The sequence below is a fragment of the Sminthopsis crassicaudata genome, chromosome 1 (assembly GCF_048593235.1).
Source record: "Sminthopsis crassicaudata isolate SCR6 chromosome 1, ASM4859323v1, whole genome shotgun sequence".
NCBI classification, from domain to species: Eukaryota; Metazoa; Chordata; class Mammalia; order Dasyuromorphia; family Dasyuridae; genus Sminthopsis; species Sminthopsis crassicaudata.
The window spans coordinates 80156438-80172453 of record NC_133617.1 but is presented as its reverse complement, the minus strand read 5'-3'; the positions used below and the strand labels follow the sequence as shown (position 1 = coordinate 80172453).

At 40.8% G+C, this 16016-nt stretch overlaps 1 protein-coding gene across 2 annotated transcripts; it reads right to left on the bottom strand.

Moving 5' to 3' along the window:
• Positions 1–2443: 2443 nt before the first annotated feature.
• Positions 2444–8360, bottom strand: LOC141540417 (ly6/PLAUR domain-containing protein 2-like). Of its 2 annotated transcripts, none has more exons than XM_074264462.1 (3): positions 8184–8360; positions 6069–6188; positions 2444–3056 (listed from the first exon to the last, which is right to left on the bottom strand). In XM_074264462.1, the coding sequence occupies exons 1-3, from the start codon at positions 8239–8241 to the stop codon at positions 2845–2847; spliced, it is 390 nt and encodes a 129-aa protein (XP_074120563.1). In that variant the 5' UTR covers positions 8242–8360; the 3' UTR covers positions 2444–2844. The 2 variants fall into 2 exon arrangements, with proteins under 2 accessions (XP_074120563.1, XP_074120552.1); XM_074264451.1 differs by lacking the exon at positions 8184–8360 and adding an exon at positions 8026–8153.
• Positions 8361–16016: the final 7656 nt, after the last annotated feature.

The following is a 16016-nucleotide window of genomic DNA, read 5'->3' as shown; positions in this document are numbered from 1 at the left end:
GGTGGGACAGGAAGCATCAGCTACCACACTGGGAACCCATCAGCACACTGTGGTCTGCCACATTTCTTTGCTCATTCCTTGATTTTGGTCACTGCTTGGGGATCTGCAATTCTGAGGGAGCAGCAGGCCTGGGGACTTTTAGAGACCTTGGAATCTAACTTTCTAATTTATAGATGAGAAAAGGGAAATCATATCAGGAAAGGCACTTGTCCAAGGATCCAAGGTGTCAGTTAGTAGCAGAGCTGGGACTGGAACCCAGGTTTTCTAAGAGCCAATGAACTGGTTAAGCCACCTTGTCATTGAAATGCAATAAACATAATTGACAAACACACACACAATTCTCTCTTTACATAAGTGGAACATTCAGCAGACCTCTATATAAACACTCAATTCAAATTTTCCAGGGTCTGAGGAAAGGAGGGAGGGAGCAGGAAGGGGGCTGAGTGCAGGTGGAAGGAGAGAACCTGGACATGATTCAAGGACAAGTGGGGTGCAGGACCTTAGAAGTGAGAGCAGCAGGAGGAAACTTGGGAGCCCTCAGTCAATTATGTTTGGGCCTGGTGGCAGGAGGGGCAAACAGACATAGGCAGGAAAGGGTGGGATGACCACTGTGGTTGGGGGGGGGGGAGTGGGAAAAGGTCTCTCTTGGGGCCAAGGCCTATGGAAGGCAGCTATGTTCTAACAATGTCTGTGTATTTCCATTATTCTTCTTTCTCCCTGAGAGGAGTTTTTTTTTTTTTTTTTTTTTTTTTTTTTTTCTGGTGGGAAGTGGGAGGCCAGGAAGAGCCCAGTGGAGAGCCAGGAAAGGGAGGAAAGGGAGACACTGAGGCAGAGAAAAAATAGTATTGCAAAGTTAACATTGATGGGGTTTTTTTGGAATGTGGTTTCAGAATTCTTAATGTAAAGTCGAATTGTACAACTTAAATTTACATAAATCTAGAATGATCTGTACTAAGATTTGACTCTCCTTTCTAATCTGAAACATTCTTGAAGCTCCTTTGCTGATGACCTTCTGTAGGGCTTCGTAAACTTTTTCCACCCAAGACCCCTTTACACTCAAGAAATTTTTACTCAACCCCCGGTACATGGGAATATAAACTAGGTAGACAAATCAAACACTTACTGGTAATAAGTCATAATTTTGCAACTCCCACATTGTTACCTGATTCCATACGGTGCTTTTAGCCACATATTAAGAACCACAGCTTCCTGGATGGACTCCAAGACAGGAAGTGAAGACAAACCTCTGGAAGTATCTCTCCGTGCTTGCCCCTTCCTCCCCCACCCACCTCTTCCCCCTACTGTCTTGGGATGTACAAGTACATGTACATGTTCCCCCTTCTACTCACTCTCCCCCTTCTGTCTTGGGATATACATGTATATGAATGTTTACTTGTGTAAATATTTGTGACTGTGTCTACATGCATATCTGCATTGAATAAATATCATACATCCGAGGTTGAATAATTGGTAGATTGGGGAACTTTGCTGAGAAGGTAGTTTAGCATAGTGGATAGTCAAGATAGACCTTCTGCCTTCAACATTTATTAGTCATATGACTAGGGCTAGTCATTGACTATGGTAAAATCATTTAACTTTTCTGAGTTTCACTTTGCTCATCTATGAAACGTAATAAGACTTGTTCTTGTGAGTAGCAAAGAGATGATATGTGTAAATGCTTATTTTATAGATGAGGAAACGGAGGCAAACAGGGATAAATGACTTGTATAGGGTCACAAGCTAATGAAGTGTCTGAAGCCAGATTTGAAGTCAGGAAGATGAGTCTCCCTGACTCCAGGCTTAGCACTTTATCCATAGCTGCCCATGCAAACCTTTTAGCAATATATCGATGTCAAGTGTTATTCTTCTTTGTGCATATATGATTGTGCATATGTGAATATTTGTGTTGGGGACTGATTTATCCTGTGCTCTCTAAATCTGTGTGAATAAAAGGGGTCGCATTTCTGCAGAGCTTTCAGGCTCACAAAACCTTTCTTCACAACAATCCTTTGAGGTAGGTAGTGCAATTATTTTTATCCCCCTTTTTCCAGTGAGGAACTTGATCCTTAGAAATGAGAAGTTTCCCCTCCTTAGAAAAGTTCAGAATTCCCTCTGAAACATCCCCTGATAAATGGCCATTCAGTCTGTGCTTGAACAGCTCCACTGATTTGCATGAAGATGAGGTCAGCTAGACTGTTGTAGGGCACTTTTAATTGTCAGGAGGAAGGAGACACACTGTGAGTGGAGACACAGCAAAAAGAGGAGACGGTGGATAGAGATCAATAGCCAGTAAAAGCAAGAACAGACAGAGAGGAGAGAAAGGCAGGTAGAAAGGACACACAGAGAGAAACAGAAAGGACACACAGAGAGAAACAGAAAGGACACTGGGAGAGAGAAAAAGAGACACAGTGGAGATAATAATGAAGATGATGATAACTTACAATAAGATTTACATACCATTTTATAGTTTGTAAGTGCTTTACATGTCTTATCTCAGTTGATCCTTTTAACAACCCTGTGAGGTAGGTGCTATGATCCCTATTTTATAGATATGCAAACTGAGTTGGAGAGCAGTGAGAAAAAGAGGGAAAAGGCTGTATTTACTTGGCTCAGCCCAGAACTCCCTGAAGGACACCACTGAATCTCCCCCTCAGACTGAGGATTCTTGAGGGCAGAAATTCCATTTTTCCCTCAGACTGGTGACACCTTTCTCTCCCACAATCTATAAGCATAAAGACAGTGCGGGGGGGCAAGGGTGCTGAAATGTCACCCCTCTGGATACTGAAAAGGAAACTCTCAGAACTGGAAGAAGGGAGAGGGAAACCCTTGTCCGGCCCTGTCCCTCTAGTTTCTAGTGTATAGGAGGAGGAAGGTAATGACAAGGAGGGTAAAGACCAGCCCCCCAAAGCTCCCCAGGGCAGAAGCCCCTCCCTTGTTGCATAGATCTTGGTTACAGCATGAGACAGGCCGAGTCAGACCGATGCCATCCACATCTGAGGGCACACACTTCCGGGCACATGCCTTTGTGACTGTAGCGTCTCCCAAGAATGGATACACTGTAATGGGGCAGGGAATAATGGACAAGTCAGGTGCCCCTCCAGCGCAAACATTAAATTCCCTTCTGCTAACACAAGCCCCCACCATCAAATCTCAGCTCAAACATTCCCCTGCTCCAGGAAATCATCTTTGATTAAGCATGACCAGACAGAATCACAACTGGTGATTCCTTCTACCCATAGGGCTCAGGTGGTCTTGAGTATTCTCTAAGAATTCCTGGATAAAATGGGTCTTATTGTTTCTTTTTTGTTCTCAAAAAGGATCATGATATCAGGGAGATGAAGCCATAATTTGCAGATGAATTGGATTTAAATTTGGGGGGGGAGGATTGTGCAAAGTCACCAGTCTCATTTTCTCCTCCGAAGCCATATAGATCCAGTAGCCAGGTATAGGTTGGGAACACTGGAGGTGGCCCCACATGCAGTGGAATGGGTCCAATTCCAATAAAGGGAGAGGAAAAACAAATTTTCTAACTGAGGAGTTGAACATTCTCTTTAACTTTCTATGGTAAAATTAGTGATGTGTCTTTATTCAAATGTTGTTCAGGCACATCTGATTCTTTATGACCCCACTTGGGAGTTTCTTGGCAGAGTTAATGGAGTGGTGTACCATTTCCTTCTTCAACTCATTTTACAGAAGAGCAAACTGAGGTAAACAGGGTTGAGTGACTTGCCTAAGATCATATAGCTAATAAGTGTCAGTAGCTGGTTGAATTAAGATTTTCCTGACACAGGACTATTCACTGTACCACCTACAGCTGGAAAAAGTTCTTGGAGGCTGGCTGGTCCAAGCCTTTCATTTTACAAATAAGGAAACTGAGGTTTAGAAAAAAAAAATTGACTTGCCCAGGATCAAATGTATAGTAAGTAGCAGAGCCTGAATTCAAGCCCAAGATCTTAGATTCCAAATCCTGTTCTCTTTACTCAGAAAACGAATACATAATCAAATAACTTGAAAATATTTGAGACGTAATGGGACTTGCCTCCTAGGTGTGTCAGTAGCTCCATAGAAGAATAGCCCTTGAAATGGAGGCTTAGAACCAACAAACATGGGTTCAGATGCTAATCTTAACCTTAACCTTGACCTTGACTCTTACTAGCTGTGTGATTCAGGGCAAATACCATCCTTTCTCCAAGTTTCAGTTTCCTCTATAAAATATAAGGAGTAGTTCTTGAACTATCTAAACACCCAATGTTGTTGTAGAAAAAGTACTTTGGGAACAAGTCAGTGATCTCAATATGGTGAGATGTGGATAGTAGTTATGTTTAAAGCTGGCATTTCCTCCCTCTTGGTCATCAGCCCATTTATCTTGTTAGACTGGAAATTTGAAAAAAAGGAAATGCATTTTAAATTTTATAATAGAAGTCCATGGCAAGAAAACTTCATCTTTCTAGGGCTTTAAATTTTAAAAACTCTTTTCCTCATGAGAACTTTGTGAGGTAAGTCACTGTCCTCTAATCTTTTATCCATCTCTAGAAAATAGCAGGGTGACCTGGACACCTCTGAGGATCCCCTTTCAATGACTCTTTCTGTGAGATCAAACCTATTTTCATAATAATACTAAGATATTTTAATTATAAATTCAGCAAATAATGTTAGATGTAACCCATATAAACAAAAGCTTTTTGGAGACTCTCAAAAATTTTTAATAGTGTAAAAGGATCCAGAGATCAAGAAATTTGAGAACCATTAGACCAAGTGATCTTTAAGCCACATTTAGGTTTTACTTCTAGTGTAGCTAGATAATGTAAGTACCATTATTCCCATTTTATAACTGAAGATAATATTGAAATTGACCAACTTGCTCCTTTATTCAATAAGCATTGGTGGCTTCCTGTGATCTAGGAGATAAGCTAAAATTATTCCTCTTGGCATTTAAGACTGAATTCTGACTCCAACTTGACTTTCTACTTTATTTCATATCTGATACTGCTCATGAGTTCTATATTATAGCAAAATTTAAGCTATTACCCATTTCCTCATCTTTTTCTGCCCTATCTCGTTTCCATTCATTCCTAAACTTCTCTCTTGCCTGCCACCACCTTCCTTCACTTGGCACCATCTCTAGGATGGCTTCCCTGAACCATCCTCCCTGAGTCTCCATCCTCAGGTTTTCCCAGGGTCCTGGGTTTCTTCTCTCCCCTAATTCCATTTTATATCATCCTTATTTTTGTTTTTCATTCTATTTCCTCTTTGTGCCATTCCCTCACCTTAACCCCCTGCAACCCACAACCTCTTGTAAGTCTTATGGCAGAGAATATACTTTTTTCAGAGTCCCAGGATTCAGAACTAGAAAGAGACCTTAGAGACCATTTGGTCTAATCTTTCCATTTTCAGATGGGGAAACTGAGGACTAGGGAGGTGACAGGATTGCCTAAAGTCACACAGAGAGTAAGTAAGTAGTAAGCACAAGTCCTCTGACCTCAAATCCACTATAAACACTTTATAAATATTTGTTAGACCCCATTTTATAGATGATGAAATTGAAGGGGCAAGAAGCTTTATGGTTTTTTTTTTCCTTTTTCCTTTTTTTTTTTTTTTTTTTGATGAGGCAATTGGAGTTGTGACATGACTTGTTCAGAGTCATACAGCTAGTAAGTGGTATTATTTGAACTCAGGCTCATTGTTCTATCCAGTTCCCCTGAGCCTATATCTTTTTTAAAAAGTACAAGATTTGGATCAGCTAGGTGGTGCAATGGATTGAGCACTAGCCTTGGACTCAAATACTTGCTAGCTATGTGATCCTGGGCAAGTCACATAACTTCAGCTGCTTCAAAAAAAAAGAAAAAGATTTTTAAAAAAAAAACCCACATATCTTGTGTGGGTGAAGCTAGGATTTTTAAATCACATATTGTGATTGTAAGTCCAGGTTTCTCTTTACTAACCCCATTGACCTTAGTGGGAAAGGTGGAATTACTCCATGGAAAATTTCCTTCTTTCATTATTTTGCTGGCCTGGCCCAAGCACGTCATGTGAGGCTTCTACCCTTGGAACCCGAGCCCTCTCCTCACCTTCCTCCAGGGAATACATAGTCGTCTTGCACATGGTCTCCTCGGGGGCGCAGTTGGCAATAGTGGTGCACTCCGAGATGTTGGTGGGCTGCGGGCAGCTGTAACATTTTAGCGCCCAGGCTACGTGGGGAAGGAAGAATATGGTCAGCCAGCGTCTCTTCAGCCCTTCCCATCTTCCTCTCAGTCCCGGGGATGCTACATTCTCTGCCCACGGGGAGCCCTGACCTAAGAGGGGAAGGAGAGAGGGAAGATGGGGCCCCTCCCCTCAGAAACTTCCAAGACTTTGGAGGGTGTCACGGCTCTTTTCCTCTGGGGGGTCACCCACCAAGGGGAAGGGGCTCCCAGAAAGATTCTGTTGGGTCTAGACTGGAAATCGGGGAACTGGCTTCCCTCACAGATTCATTTTGGCACGGGGCGGGGGAGAGTCCTTTCATCTCTGAGTCTTAGAATTCCCCTTGAAATGGGAGGGGGCAGACCCAACATCTAAAACACAAGGGCCTCTGGGTGCTGGAGTTAGGGATGAGGGGGGGTTACAGGAGGAGGGAAATGGGCTTCTTGAGGGGAGCTGGACGTCTCCTCTTTGCCTTTGGGGCCGGGGCTCCGAGGGGGAGGCGTGTTGTGTAAACACACATCCGGGTGGAAGGTAACATTCCAAGAACAGCCCTCCTTACGTTCCCTCCCCTTCACTCCTTGAAACCTGATCCCTTCTCCAAACATCCCCGCTAACCAACCCGCAGAAAGCACGGGCATCTCCCGGAGTCCCCACAGCACCTCCTGCACCTCGCCCTTGGGGCGTGTATGAGGCACGGCTCTCTCGGGTTAATCCGCTTCCCTGCCCCCCACCCTCCCAGGAAGGGGAAAATTTTTGGTTCTGGCCCATCCTAACTACCTGTCCTCCCTTCTCTCCTCTTCCGTCTTTGCATCTAGATAGTTAGACCTGGAAAGAGCTTCTGAGGGGGGACCAATCCACCTCCATTTTCAGATGAGGAAAACGGAGGTCTGGAAAGGAAAAAGAACCGACTTGGCTTTGGCCACACAGCGAGTCAGGGGCAGGCAGAGAAACCCCGAATGACCTTTGAGGCCCTCACTGTCCCATCCACTTCCTCGTTCGGCTCGGTTGTGACTGTCCCGCGTTCTCCACTCCCACTTCTACCACCGAGGAGGGCTTCTCCATCACCCCTTAGCTGAACTAACGGACTGTTTTCCTGACCAGACTCTCTACCTTCTCCCCTCCCGGCCACCATGCATACGCTAGTCAGTCTTCTCAAACATCTTCAATATAGTTCCCTATTACCTATGGGGCTAAAGTTATAACTCACCAGCCCTTCCTCGTCTGACCTCAATCTACCTTTTCACCTCACTTTACACTGCTTCCCTCTTCTCTTCACAGACTGTCATTCTCCTGATCCTCTGTATCTCCCTTCTCCCCTCCTTTGTGTCTCTGTGTCTCTCTCTCTCAACTTCTTTCTCTCAATATCTCACTTTCTCTCTTTCTTTGTCTCTCAGTCTCTGTCTTTGTTGTTATGTCCATCTGTCTGTCTGTCTCTCTCCCTTTCCTCTTCTCCTTTCTCTGTCTAGTAAGCTCTGAACTCAGGAAATGTAAATCTATCTCCATCTTTCTTTATCTTTTGCATCTTCATCTGACAAGAGACAAAAGACACTATACAGTTTCTCCCTTCTCTTTCATTCTTCTCCTCATTTCATCTTTTTATCTCCATATCTCCATCTTTCATAACTATCCTTTATCCCTTTGTCTCTCTTAGATCTCTTTCCCAGCTTCTCCTGCAACCCGTTTTCTGTTTCTGTCTCCATTTCTATATGAAACAGGTAGGCTAAGGACATCCCAAGGGTGGAGAGAGAGAATGGCAGATATAGAATAAGTCCCTATTTCTTCTCTCTCCTCCCTCGCCCTCTTTTTCTCTCCCCCATCTCTGACTTTTTTTTTTTTTTTTTTTACCTTGCTCAGGTCTTGTGGGGGAGGCCATTGTGAATGAAAAGAATGTTTCATTTAAACCCATTCTGGACTCTTCTCTTTGACCTTCCATCTGCTTTTGTGCCCTCCTCATTCTCCCCTCTCTCCTTCCCGTTCAACCTTAGCCCTCATCCCCATCTCACCAAACTCCCCGAATACAGCAGTAGTCACAGCCAGGAGAACCAGCCTTGATGCCCACATGGTCTACTTGGTTGTGCCAACCGTCTCCCAGGGACCTATAGTTTTGACTTATCCAGGAAGAGGAAGAGGAGGAGGAGGAGAGAGAGGTGGAGAAACCTGTTCTCTAAGAGGATTAGCTTCATCTAATTTCCAGGACCTCCCTCCTTCCCTTCCCCCCTTTCTCTCTCTTATGGGGCTCCTTGAGCTGGGCTGGGCTGGAGGTTAGAGGCCAGATATTTTAGGCTTGGCATCCTGCCAAAATGGTGACCACCCACTTCATTTAAGAGGCCCTGCACTGGAAACTGCATTCCTAAAGTTGTTCTATACATCAAGAAAATTCAGTAATCATTTATTAAGACCTACTTTGCTTGAATTATTGTGTAGGTCCTGGCATGTAAGGGCAAAAATGAAGTGGTTCCTGCCTATAAGACCAGGATAGAACATGCTGCCTCAAAGATTGATAGGTTCCCCTTCACTGGGGGGTCTTCAAGCAGAGGCTGAATGGTTGGGGATACTGTAGAGGGGAAAAATTCTCAGCCAGGCACTTGGTCTAGATGGCTTCAAAGGTGCCTTCCAGCTCTTGCATTCAGTACTTCTGAGTTTCCATTTTGTAAAGGGCATACCAGAATAAAGTGGGAAATGTAATGGAAAGAAACAAAAAACAACCTTGAACCTCAAGAACATCTGGGTTCAAACTCTGCCTCTGCCATTTATTAGCTGTGTGACCAAATAAGGGGGTTGTTCTGGTGACTTGTAAGGTCCCTATTAATTCTGTGATCCTGTGAGGTCACAACTTCTGAAGCCTCAATTTCAATGAAATTAGGAGAGTAACTGTAGTGTCTACTCACTGAGATTTATGAGGAGCAAATGAGATAATGAATGCAAAGGGCTGGGCAAGCCTTAAACTGTTATTTAAGTGTCAGTTATTATTGTTTTCTTAATCATAATTATAATAATAATTATTATCATTATTATTCTTAGTATCATTATTAATCTGAGTGGAAAGGAGCTGTTTTTCTTGAATAGGTTTGATGTATCATTTTTGTTGTCTTTCTCCTCATTTCTTTTTTCTTTTTCTTTCTCCTTTCCTCCCTTCCCCCTCCCTCCCCCCTCTCTTCTTCCTTCTCTCTCTCTCTCTCTGTCTTTCTCTCTCTCTCTCTCTCTCTCTCTCTCTCTCTCTGTCTTTCTCTCTCTCTCTCTCTCTCTCTCTCTCTCTCTCTCTCTCTCTCTCTCTCTCTCTCTCTCTCTCTCTCTCTCTCTCTCTCTCTCTCTCTCTCTCTCTCTCTCTCTCTCTCTCTCTCTCTCTCTCTCTCTCTCTCTCCTCTCCCTCTCTCCCTTCCTTCCTTCCTTCCAGTTCTCTTTTTCTCCTTCTCTTATTATCTTGTGTCTGAGAAGGCTAACTAAACTGAGAGGAAATTCCAAAGAAGCCTATTTTATCTATGTATGGAAGAATGTCCTTAGAATTACAAGAGTTATTTAAAAAGGAAAATTGGCCATCTTGGAAGGCTGTGAGTTCCTTGTTACTGGAAATACTTGAATTGACACACCTCTCTTATCTCTGTACTTTTGCACAAATTCTACCCTAAATGAACTCCTTCAGCTCTGCTTTTGAAGTCCTTAATTTTCTTTAAAACTCAGCCTAATGTCACCTTTCACTGGAGGCCATTCTGGATTTCCCCCAGTTGCCAGTTCTCCCCAGCAAAATTACCTTGCACTTCTTTTTTTGCATATATATATATATATATATATATATATATATATATATATATATACATAATTTATATACATATAGATTTATTTACATATGTACACACACATATATTTAAACTAATCTACATTATGTAGATTTGTACAGACTGTTTTTCATTTTAAATTTAGTATTCTCAGCATCCAGCAGGGTGCCAGGCATATTGCAGAAACTTAATAGAGGCTTGTTGATTGATAAATTGAGATTAATTGACTATTTGGGGCTGTTGTATATATTTTAAGGATATATGTATTATATTCAGGTATAGATTGGGGTAGGTGCTTTTTTATTTGGTAATTTTATGTTATACGTATAACCGTTCTTTGCCATACCCATAACAAGTGTCACCACTGAGGATGAGGGAGAAGGGATCTGCATGTTGGTTGAGGCGAGGGTTAGTTAGTATTTCACCAAAGTCCCAGTGACCTTGGACTTGACCAAGAATTGACCAAGATTACCTAAAATGCTCAACACTAGCATAGTGGAGAGAATGTTGATAAGAATACAAGACCAAATGAGATGATTCCTTACTCAACCCATATTCTCTTTTTGCTGTTTTCTTTAACATTCCAGGCATCAAGGCATCCTGGGTGATCTATTCCAGGTACGTTTTGTATATATCTCTGTATGTATCCCCTACCCATCTTCCTCCCCTCCCCCTTGGTAAACTGTAAACCTCTTGGGGATAGGAAGTCTTGGACTTTTGTCTTTATATTTTTAGTACCTGACCCAATGCTTAAACACAGTAGGTTATGAATAAATGCTTGTTGATTGATTGGTTTCTTCTCTGACTTCTCTACCCTCCTCCAACTAATGCTTAGGTTGACTCTGTCAGTCAGTAGTAGGGTTGGTTTTGGGGATGGAGAAGAGCTATCCCAAAAGGCCAGAGTCAAAGGGGATTCTTGTCATCAAATAGCCACTTGCCTAATTTGGAGACATGCAAGGAAAAAAGGAATTAACTAAAAAATGTTGCAATGTGTTTGGATGATTAGCATTAGAGTGTGAATTCAAGGGGTCCATGGAGGGATTTAATGTGGTCTTATGTTTTTGGATAGGAAAAAATACATCTTTATTTTCATTGAACTCCCAGTGATATTTAGGATTTCTTTCCTTTTTTTTTTTTTTTTTTGAAGTTGGATTAATTAAATATTGTATTTCCTTTTTTTTGTTAATCTAAGTAATTTATATACATATATTTTTGTAGATATTCATCCATTTCATTTAGAATGTCAAATTTTGCACATGTTTAACACATATTGGACCACTTGTCAGCTAGGGGATGTGGGTGGGAGGAAAGAAGGTAAGTAAACCTGGAACACAAGGTTTTACAACAGTGAATGCTGAAAACCATCCCTGCATGTATTTTGAAAATAAAAGCCATTATTTAAAAAAATAAAAGACAGAATGTCAAATGTAATGGCATATAATTAGGCAAAATAGTTCCTAACAGTTGTCTAAATTTCTTCTTCAATGGTGATGAATTCATCCCTTTCATTTTTGATACTAGTAATTTGGTTTTCTTCTTTCCTTTTCTGATCAAATTATCCAAAGGTTTATCTATTTTATCTCCCCCAAAAAAACCAGCTTCTAGTTTTATTTGTTAGTTCAATGATTTTCTTTTTTTGTTTGTATGTGGCTTTTTTTTGAAGCATACTTTTTTCTTTTTGTAGCTTTTTATTTTCAAAATACATGCAAAGATGCCTCTATAAAACCCTATGCTCTAAACCTTTTTCCCTCCCCTCCTTCCACCCCTTCCCCCAGATAGCAAGCAATCCATTATAGGGTAAACATGTGCAATTCTTCTACTCATATTTCCTCTTTTATAATGCTGCACAAGAAAAATCAGATCAAAAGGAAAAAAAAAAAAGAATGAGAAAAAACAAACAAGCAAACACCAACAACAAAAAAGTGAAAATATTATGTTGTGATCCACATTCAGCCCCCATAGTTCTCTCTCTGGGTGCAGATGGCTCTCTCCATTTCAAGTCCATTGGAACTGGCATGAATCACCTCACTGTTGAAAAAAGCCATGTCCATCACAATTAATCATCACATAATACATTGTTGTTATTCTCTTGGTTCTGCTCATTTCACTCAGCATCAGTTTATGTAAATCTCTCCATGTTTCTCTGAAATCATCCTCTTGATCATTTTTATAGAACAATAATATTCCATAACATTTATATACCATAATTTATTCAGCCATTCTCCAACTGATGGGCATCCACTCAGTTTCCAGTTTCTTGCCACTACAAAAAGGGCTGCCACAAACATTTTTGGGCATATGGTTCTCTTTCCCTCCTTTAAGATCTCTTTGGGATACAAGCCCAGTAGAAATACTGCTGGATCAAAAGGTATGCACAGTTTGATAGCCCTTTGGGCATAGTTCCAAATTGCTCTCCAGAATGGTTGGATCACTTCACAACTCCACCAACAATGTATCAGTGCCCCAGTTTCTCCATATCCCTTCCAACATTTCTCATTATATTTTCCTATCATCTTAGCCAATCTGACAGGTGGTACCTCAGAGTTATCTGTCTTTGCATTTTTCTGATCAGTGGTGATTTAGAGCACCTTTTTATAGGACTAGAAATGGTTTTAATTTCTTCACTTGAAAATTGTCTATTCATTTCTTTGATCATTTATCAATTGGAGAATTCTTATAAATTTAAGTGAATTCTCTATTTTAGAAATGAGGCCCTTATCAGAACCCTTGGATGTAAAATTTCCCCCCCAGTTTTCTGCTTCCCTGCATTGCTTTTGTTTATACAAATACATTTTAATTTAATGTAGTCAAAATGCATTTTGCATTTCATAATGTTTTCTTATTCTTCTTTGGCCATACATTCCTTCCTTCTACACAAATCTGAGAGGTAGATAGAATATTCTTTGTTCTCCTAATTTTATGTCTGAATCATGAACACATTTTGAACTTATTTTGGTATGGGATGTTAGGTCTTGGTCAATGCTTTGTTTCTGCCACATTAATTTCCAATTTTCCCAAATATTTTTTGTCAAATAGGGACTTCTTGTCCCAAAAGCTGAGGCCTTTGGGTTTATTAAACACTAGATTGCTATAGTCCTTGACTATTGTGTCTTGTGAACTTAACCTATTCCACTGATCAATTACTATTTCTTAACAAAACAGTACCACATGGCTTTGATGATTGCTGCTTTATAATAAAGTTTTAGGTTTGCTATAGCTAGGCCACCCTTGTTTGCATTTTTTTTTATTAATTCCCTTGAAATTCTTGACCTTTTGTTCTTTTAGATGAACTTTATGATTATTTTTCTAGCTCTATAAAGTAATTTTTTGGTATTTTGATTGGTATGGCACTGAATAAGTAGATTAATTTAGATAGAATTGCCATTTTTATTATATTAGCTTGACTTACCCATGAGCACTTGATATTCTTCCAATTGTTTAGATCTAACTTATTTGTATGGAAAATGTTTTGTAATTGTGTTCATATAGTTCCTGATTTTGTCTTGGCAGGTAGACACCCAAATATTTTATATTATCTACAATTATTTTAAATGCAATTTCTCTTTGTATCTCTTGTTGCTGGACTTTGTTAGTAACATATAGAAATGATGAAGATTTATGTGGATTTATTATTCCTGCAACTTTGCTAAAGTTGTTAATTATTTCTGGTAGCTTTTTAGTTGGTTTTCTAGGATACTCTAAGTATACCATCATATCATCTGCAAAAAGTGATAATTTTGTTTCCTCATTACCTTTCTAATTCCTTTCATTTCTTTTTTTTTTTTTTTCTCTTATTGCTAAAACTAACATTTCTAATACAATATTGAATAGTGGGGCAGCTAGGTGGCGCAGTGGATAGAACACCAACCCTGAATTCAGGAGGACCGGAGTTCAAATGTGATTTCAGACACTTAACGCTTCCTAGCTGTATGACCCTGGGCAAGTCACTTAACCCCAGCCTGGGGGCGGGGGGAAATCAAAAAATACAATATTGAATAGTAATGGTGATAGTGGGCAACTTTGTTTCACCCCTGATATTACTGGGAATGCTTCTAGTTTATCCTCATTACATATGTTTGCTGATGATTTTAGATAGATGCTACTGATCATTTTAAAGAAAACTCCATTTATTTTTATGCTTTCTATTGTTTTTAATAGGAATGGGTATTGAATTTTGTCAGGTGCTTTTTCTCCATAGGATTTCTTTCAATTATTTTAAAACACTATTGTGAGAAAAGATCTATAGACTTAATCACACTGCCCAAAGGGTCCATGCCATCTAAAAAATTAAGAATCACTCTCTTAGAAGCAATGGATTGACTTGGACCTCAGTAGGCAGAAATCAGGAAAGCTTTCAGAAAGAAGAGGAAGTGACTGAGAGATGACATCTGACAAAAAAAGAATTGGGATTGGGGGGGAGTAAGATGGCAATGAGTGTCCCAGACTGACAGATGGTCTTTTTATGCAACAAATCTGGGAATCAAGACATTAACTGGAAAGATCCTTTTTTTCTTTTCTCTTCTTTTTTATGGTCCAGGGCTCCCAGGGTTTTTCTTAGATGCCAGTATGGTTTCCATTCTTTCTCTGCATCCACAGTGTTTGAACCTTTATTTGTATCCTCATTGCTTGTTACACTGTTTTACACATAGTAAGCACTTAAAAGATGTTTGTTGACTGATAAGGTGAATATTCTAGCTTTCATGTTCCTTGGGTAAAGGGATCTTTATAGGGTGCTGTCTTCCCTGCTTCCCTGGGGCCTTAGCAAGGATCTGGGAAGGGGTAGGGATCTGCAGTTCTATTCATTGTCTATCTGAGTCTTACTCAGTTCCTTCTTTGGACCACACCTTTATTTGACACACTTCAGTCCTCCAAGACACTCCCCTCCCAAGAAGACATACGATCTCATTTTGCACCTCTCTGCAGTCTGTACATTCCAAGGGCACAGTTGATGGCTTCCACCTGTCTGCCTTGGGTGTGGAGGGCTCTGGGCTGCACCTGGTGAAAGGGACTGTGAGGAAACTAAGTACTAAACCTAAACCGAAGGCCTCCTCCCTTAATCCCTGCCTGAAACCTGAACTTTTCCCCCTCCCAGCCTTTCACAGTCATTAACCTAAAGCTAAGTTCAGGGCATCCCAGGGCCATGTTCAGGGCTTAGTCTTATGAATGAGGTGGAGGAGTGTATCCAATTGAGGTGAGATATTAAAAGTGACTAAGACTTGTAGAACCAGAGACCTATAGCTGGAAGTGATTTAGGAGCACCAATCCTTCATTTTGTTGAGCAGAGGAAACTGAGTCCCAGAGAACCTAAATCAGCTTATTGGAATGAGTATCAGGCTCCAGGAATTCTCTATAGAGACTAAAAAGACTATCCAGGAAATTCATAGACCAACTATATTTGAAAAAGCTAAGTATGGATGACAATAGTAGTTCTTTTATGATGTGAAAAATGTTTGTAGTAGTGGCAAGGAACTGGAAATTGAATGAATCCATCAATTGGGGAATGACTGAGCAAGTTATGGTATATGAATATAATGTCCAATTATTGTTGTATAAGAAATAATCAGCAGGCTGACTTTAGAAAAGCCTAGAAAGATTCACATGAACTGATGCTGAGTGAAGGGAGCAGAACCAAGAGAAAATTGTACACAGTAGTTCTTTTATGAACAGGGTCAAGGGAGCATGCTATGAGCCCATGAAGCTTGGAAGATTGGCAAGAAGAGTCTGATTCACTCAGGTAAAAGGGAAGCACAGTCCAGTACAGAAAGTGTCCTAGCAAGTTCTACCTTAACAAATCAGTGGTAGATCCTGAGTCTCAGTGACAAGGAGCAGGCAAGCACCAACACCAGGACTCTCATGTACCCCAGCATAGCTAGGGGAATGGACAACCTCCAACTTTGAGAATTACCATGTGCTTCAGCATAACCCTGGACAAATAGACAACTGCCAGCAGTCAGACTCCATGTGTTTCAATGTAGCCGAGAGAAGCACAGAAACATCCTACCAGCCTCAGGAAAGGCCAGACACCTCCACTAAGACCTGAGCTCAGCACTAAGTAAGCTTGCT

Excerpts from the sequence above, each read along its gene's own strand:
- LOC141540417 (XM_074264451.1), bottom strand. The coding sequence starts at position 8,134 with ATGAGGAGGGCACAAAAGCAGATGGAAGGTCAAAGAGAAGAGTCCAGA. Across the intron at positions 6,189-8,025 it reads CCCCACAAGACCTGAGCAAG|CCTGGGCGCTAAAATGTTAC; the intron begins GTAAAAAAAAAA and ends TTCCCCACGTAG. Across the intron at positions 3,057-6,068 it reads TATGTATTCCCTGGAGGAAG|TGTATCCATTCTTGGGAGAC; the intron begins GTGAGGAGAGGG and ends GCCCCATTACAG.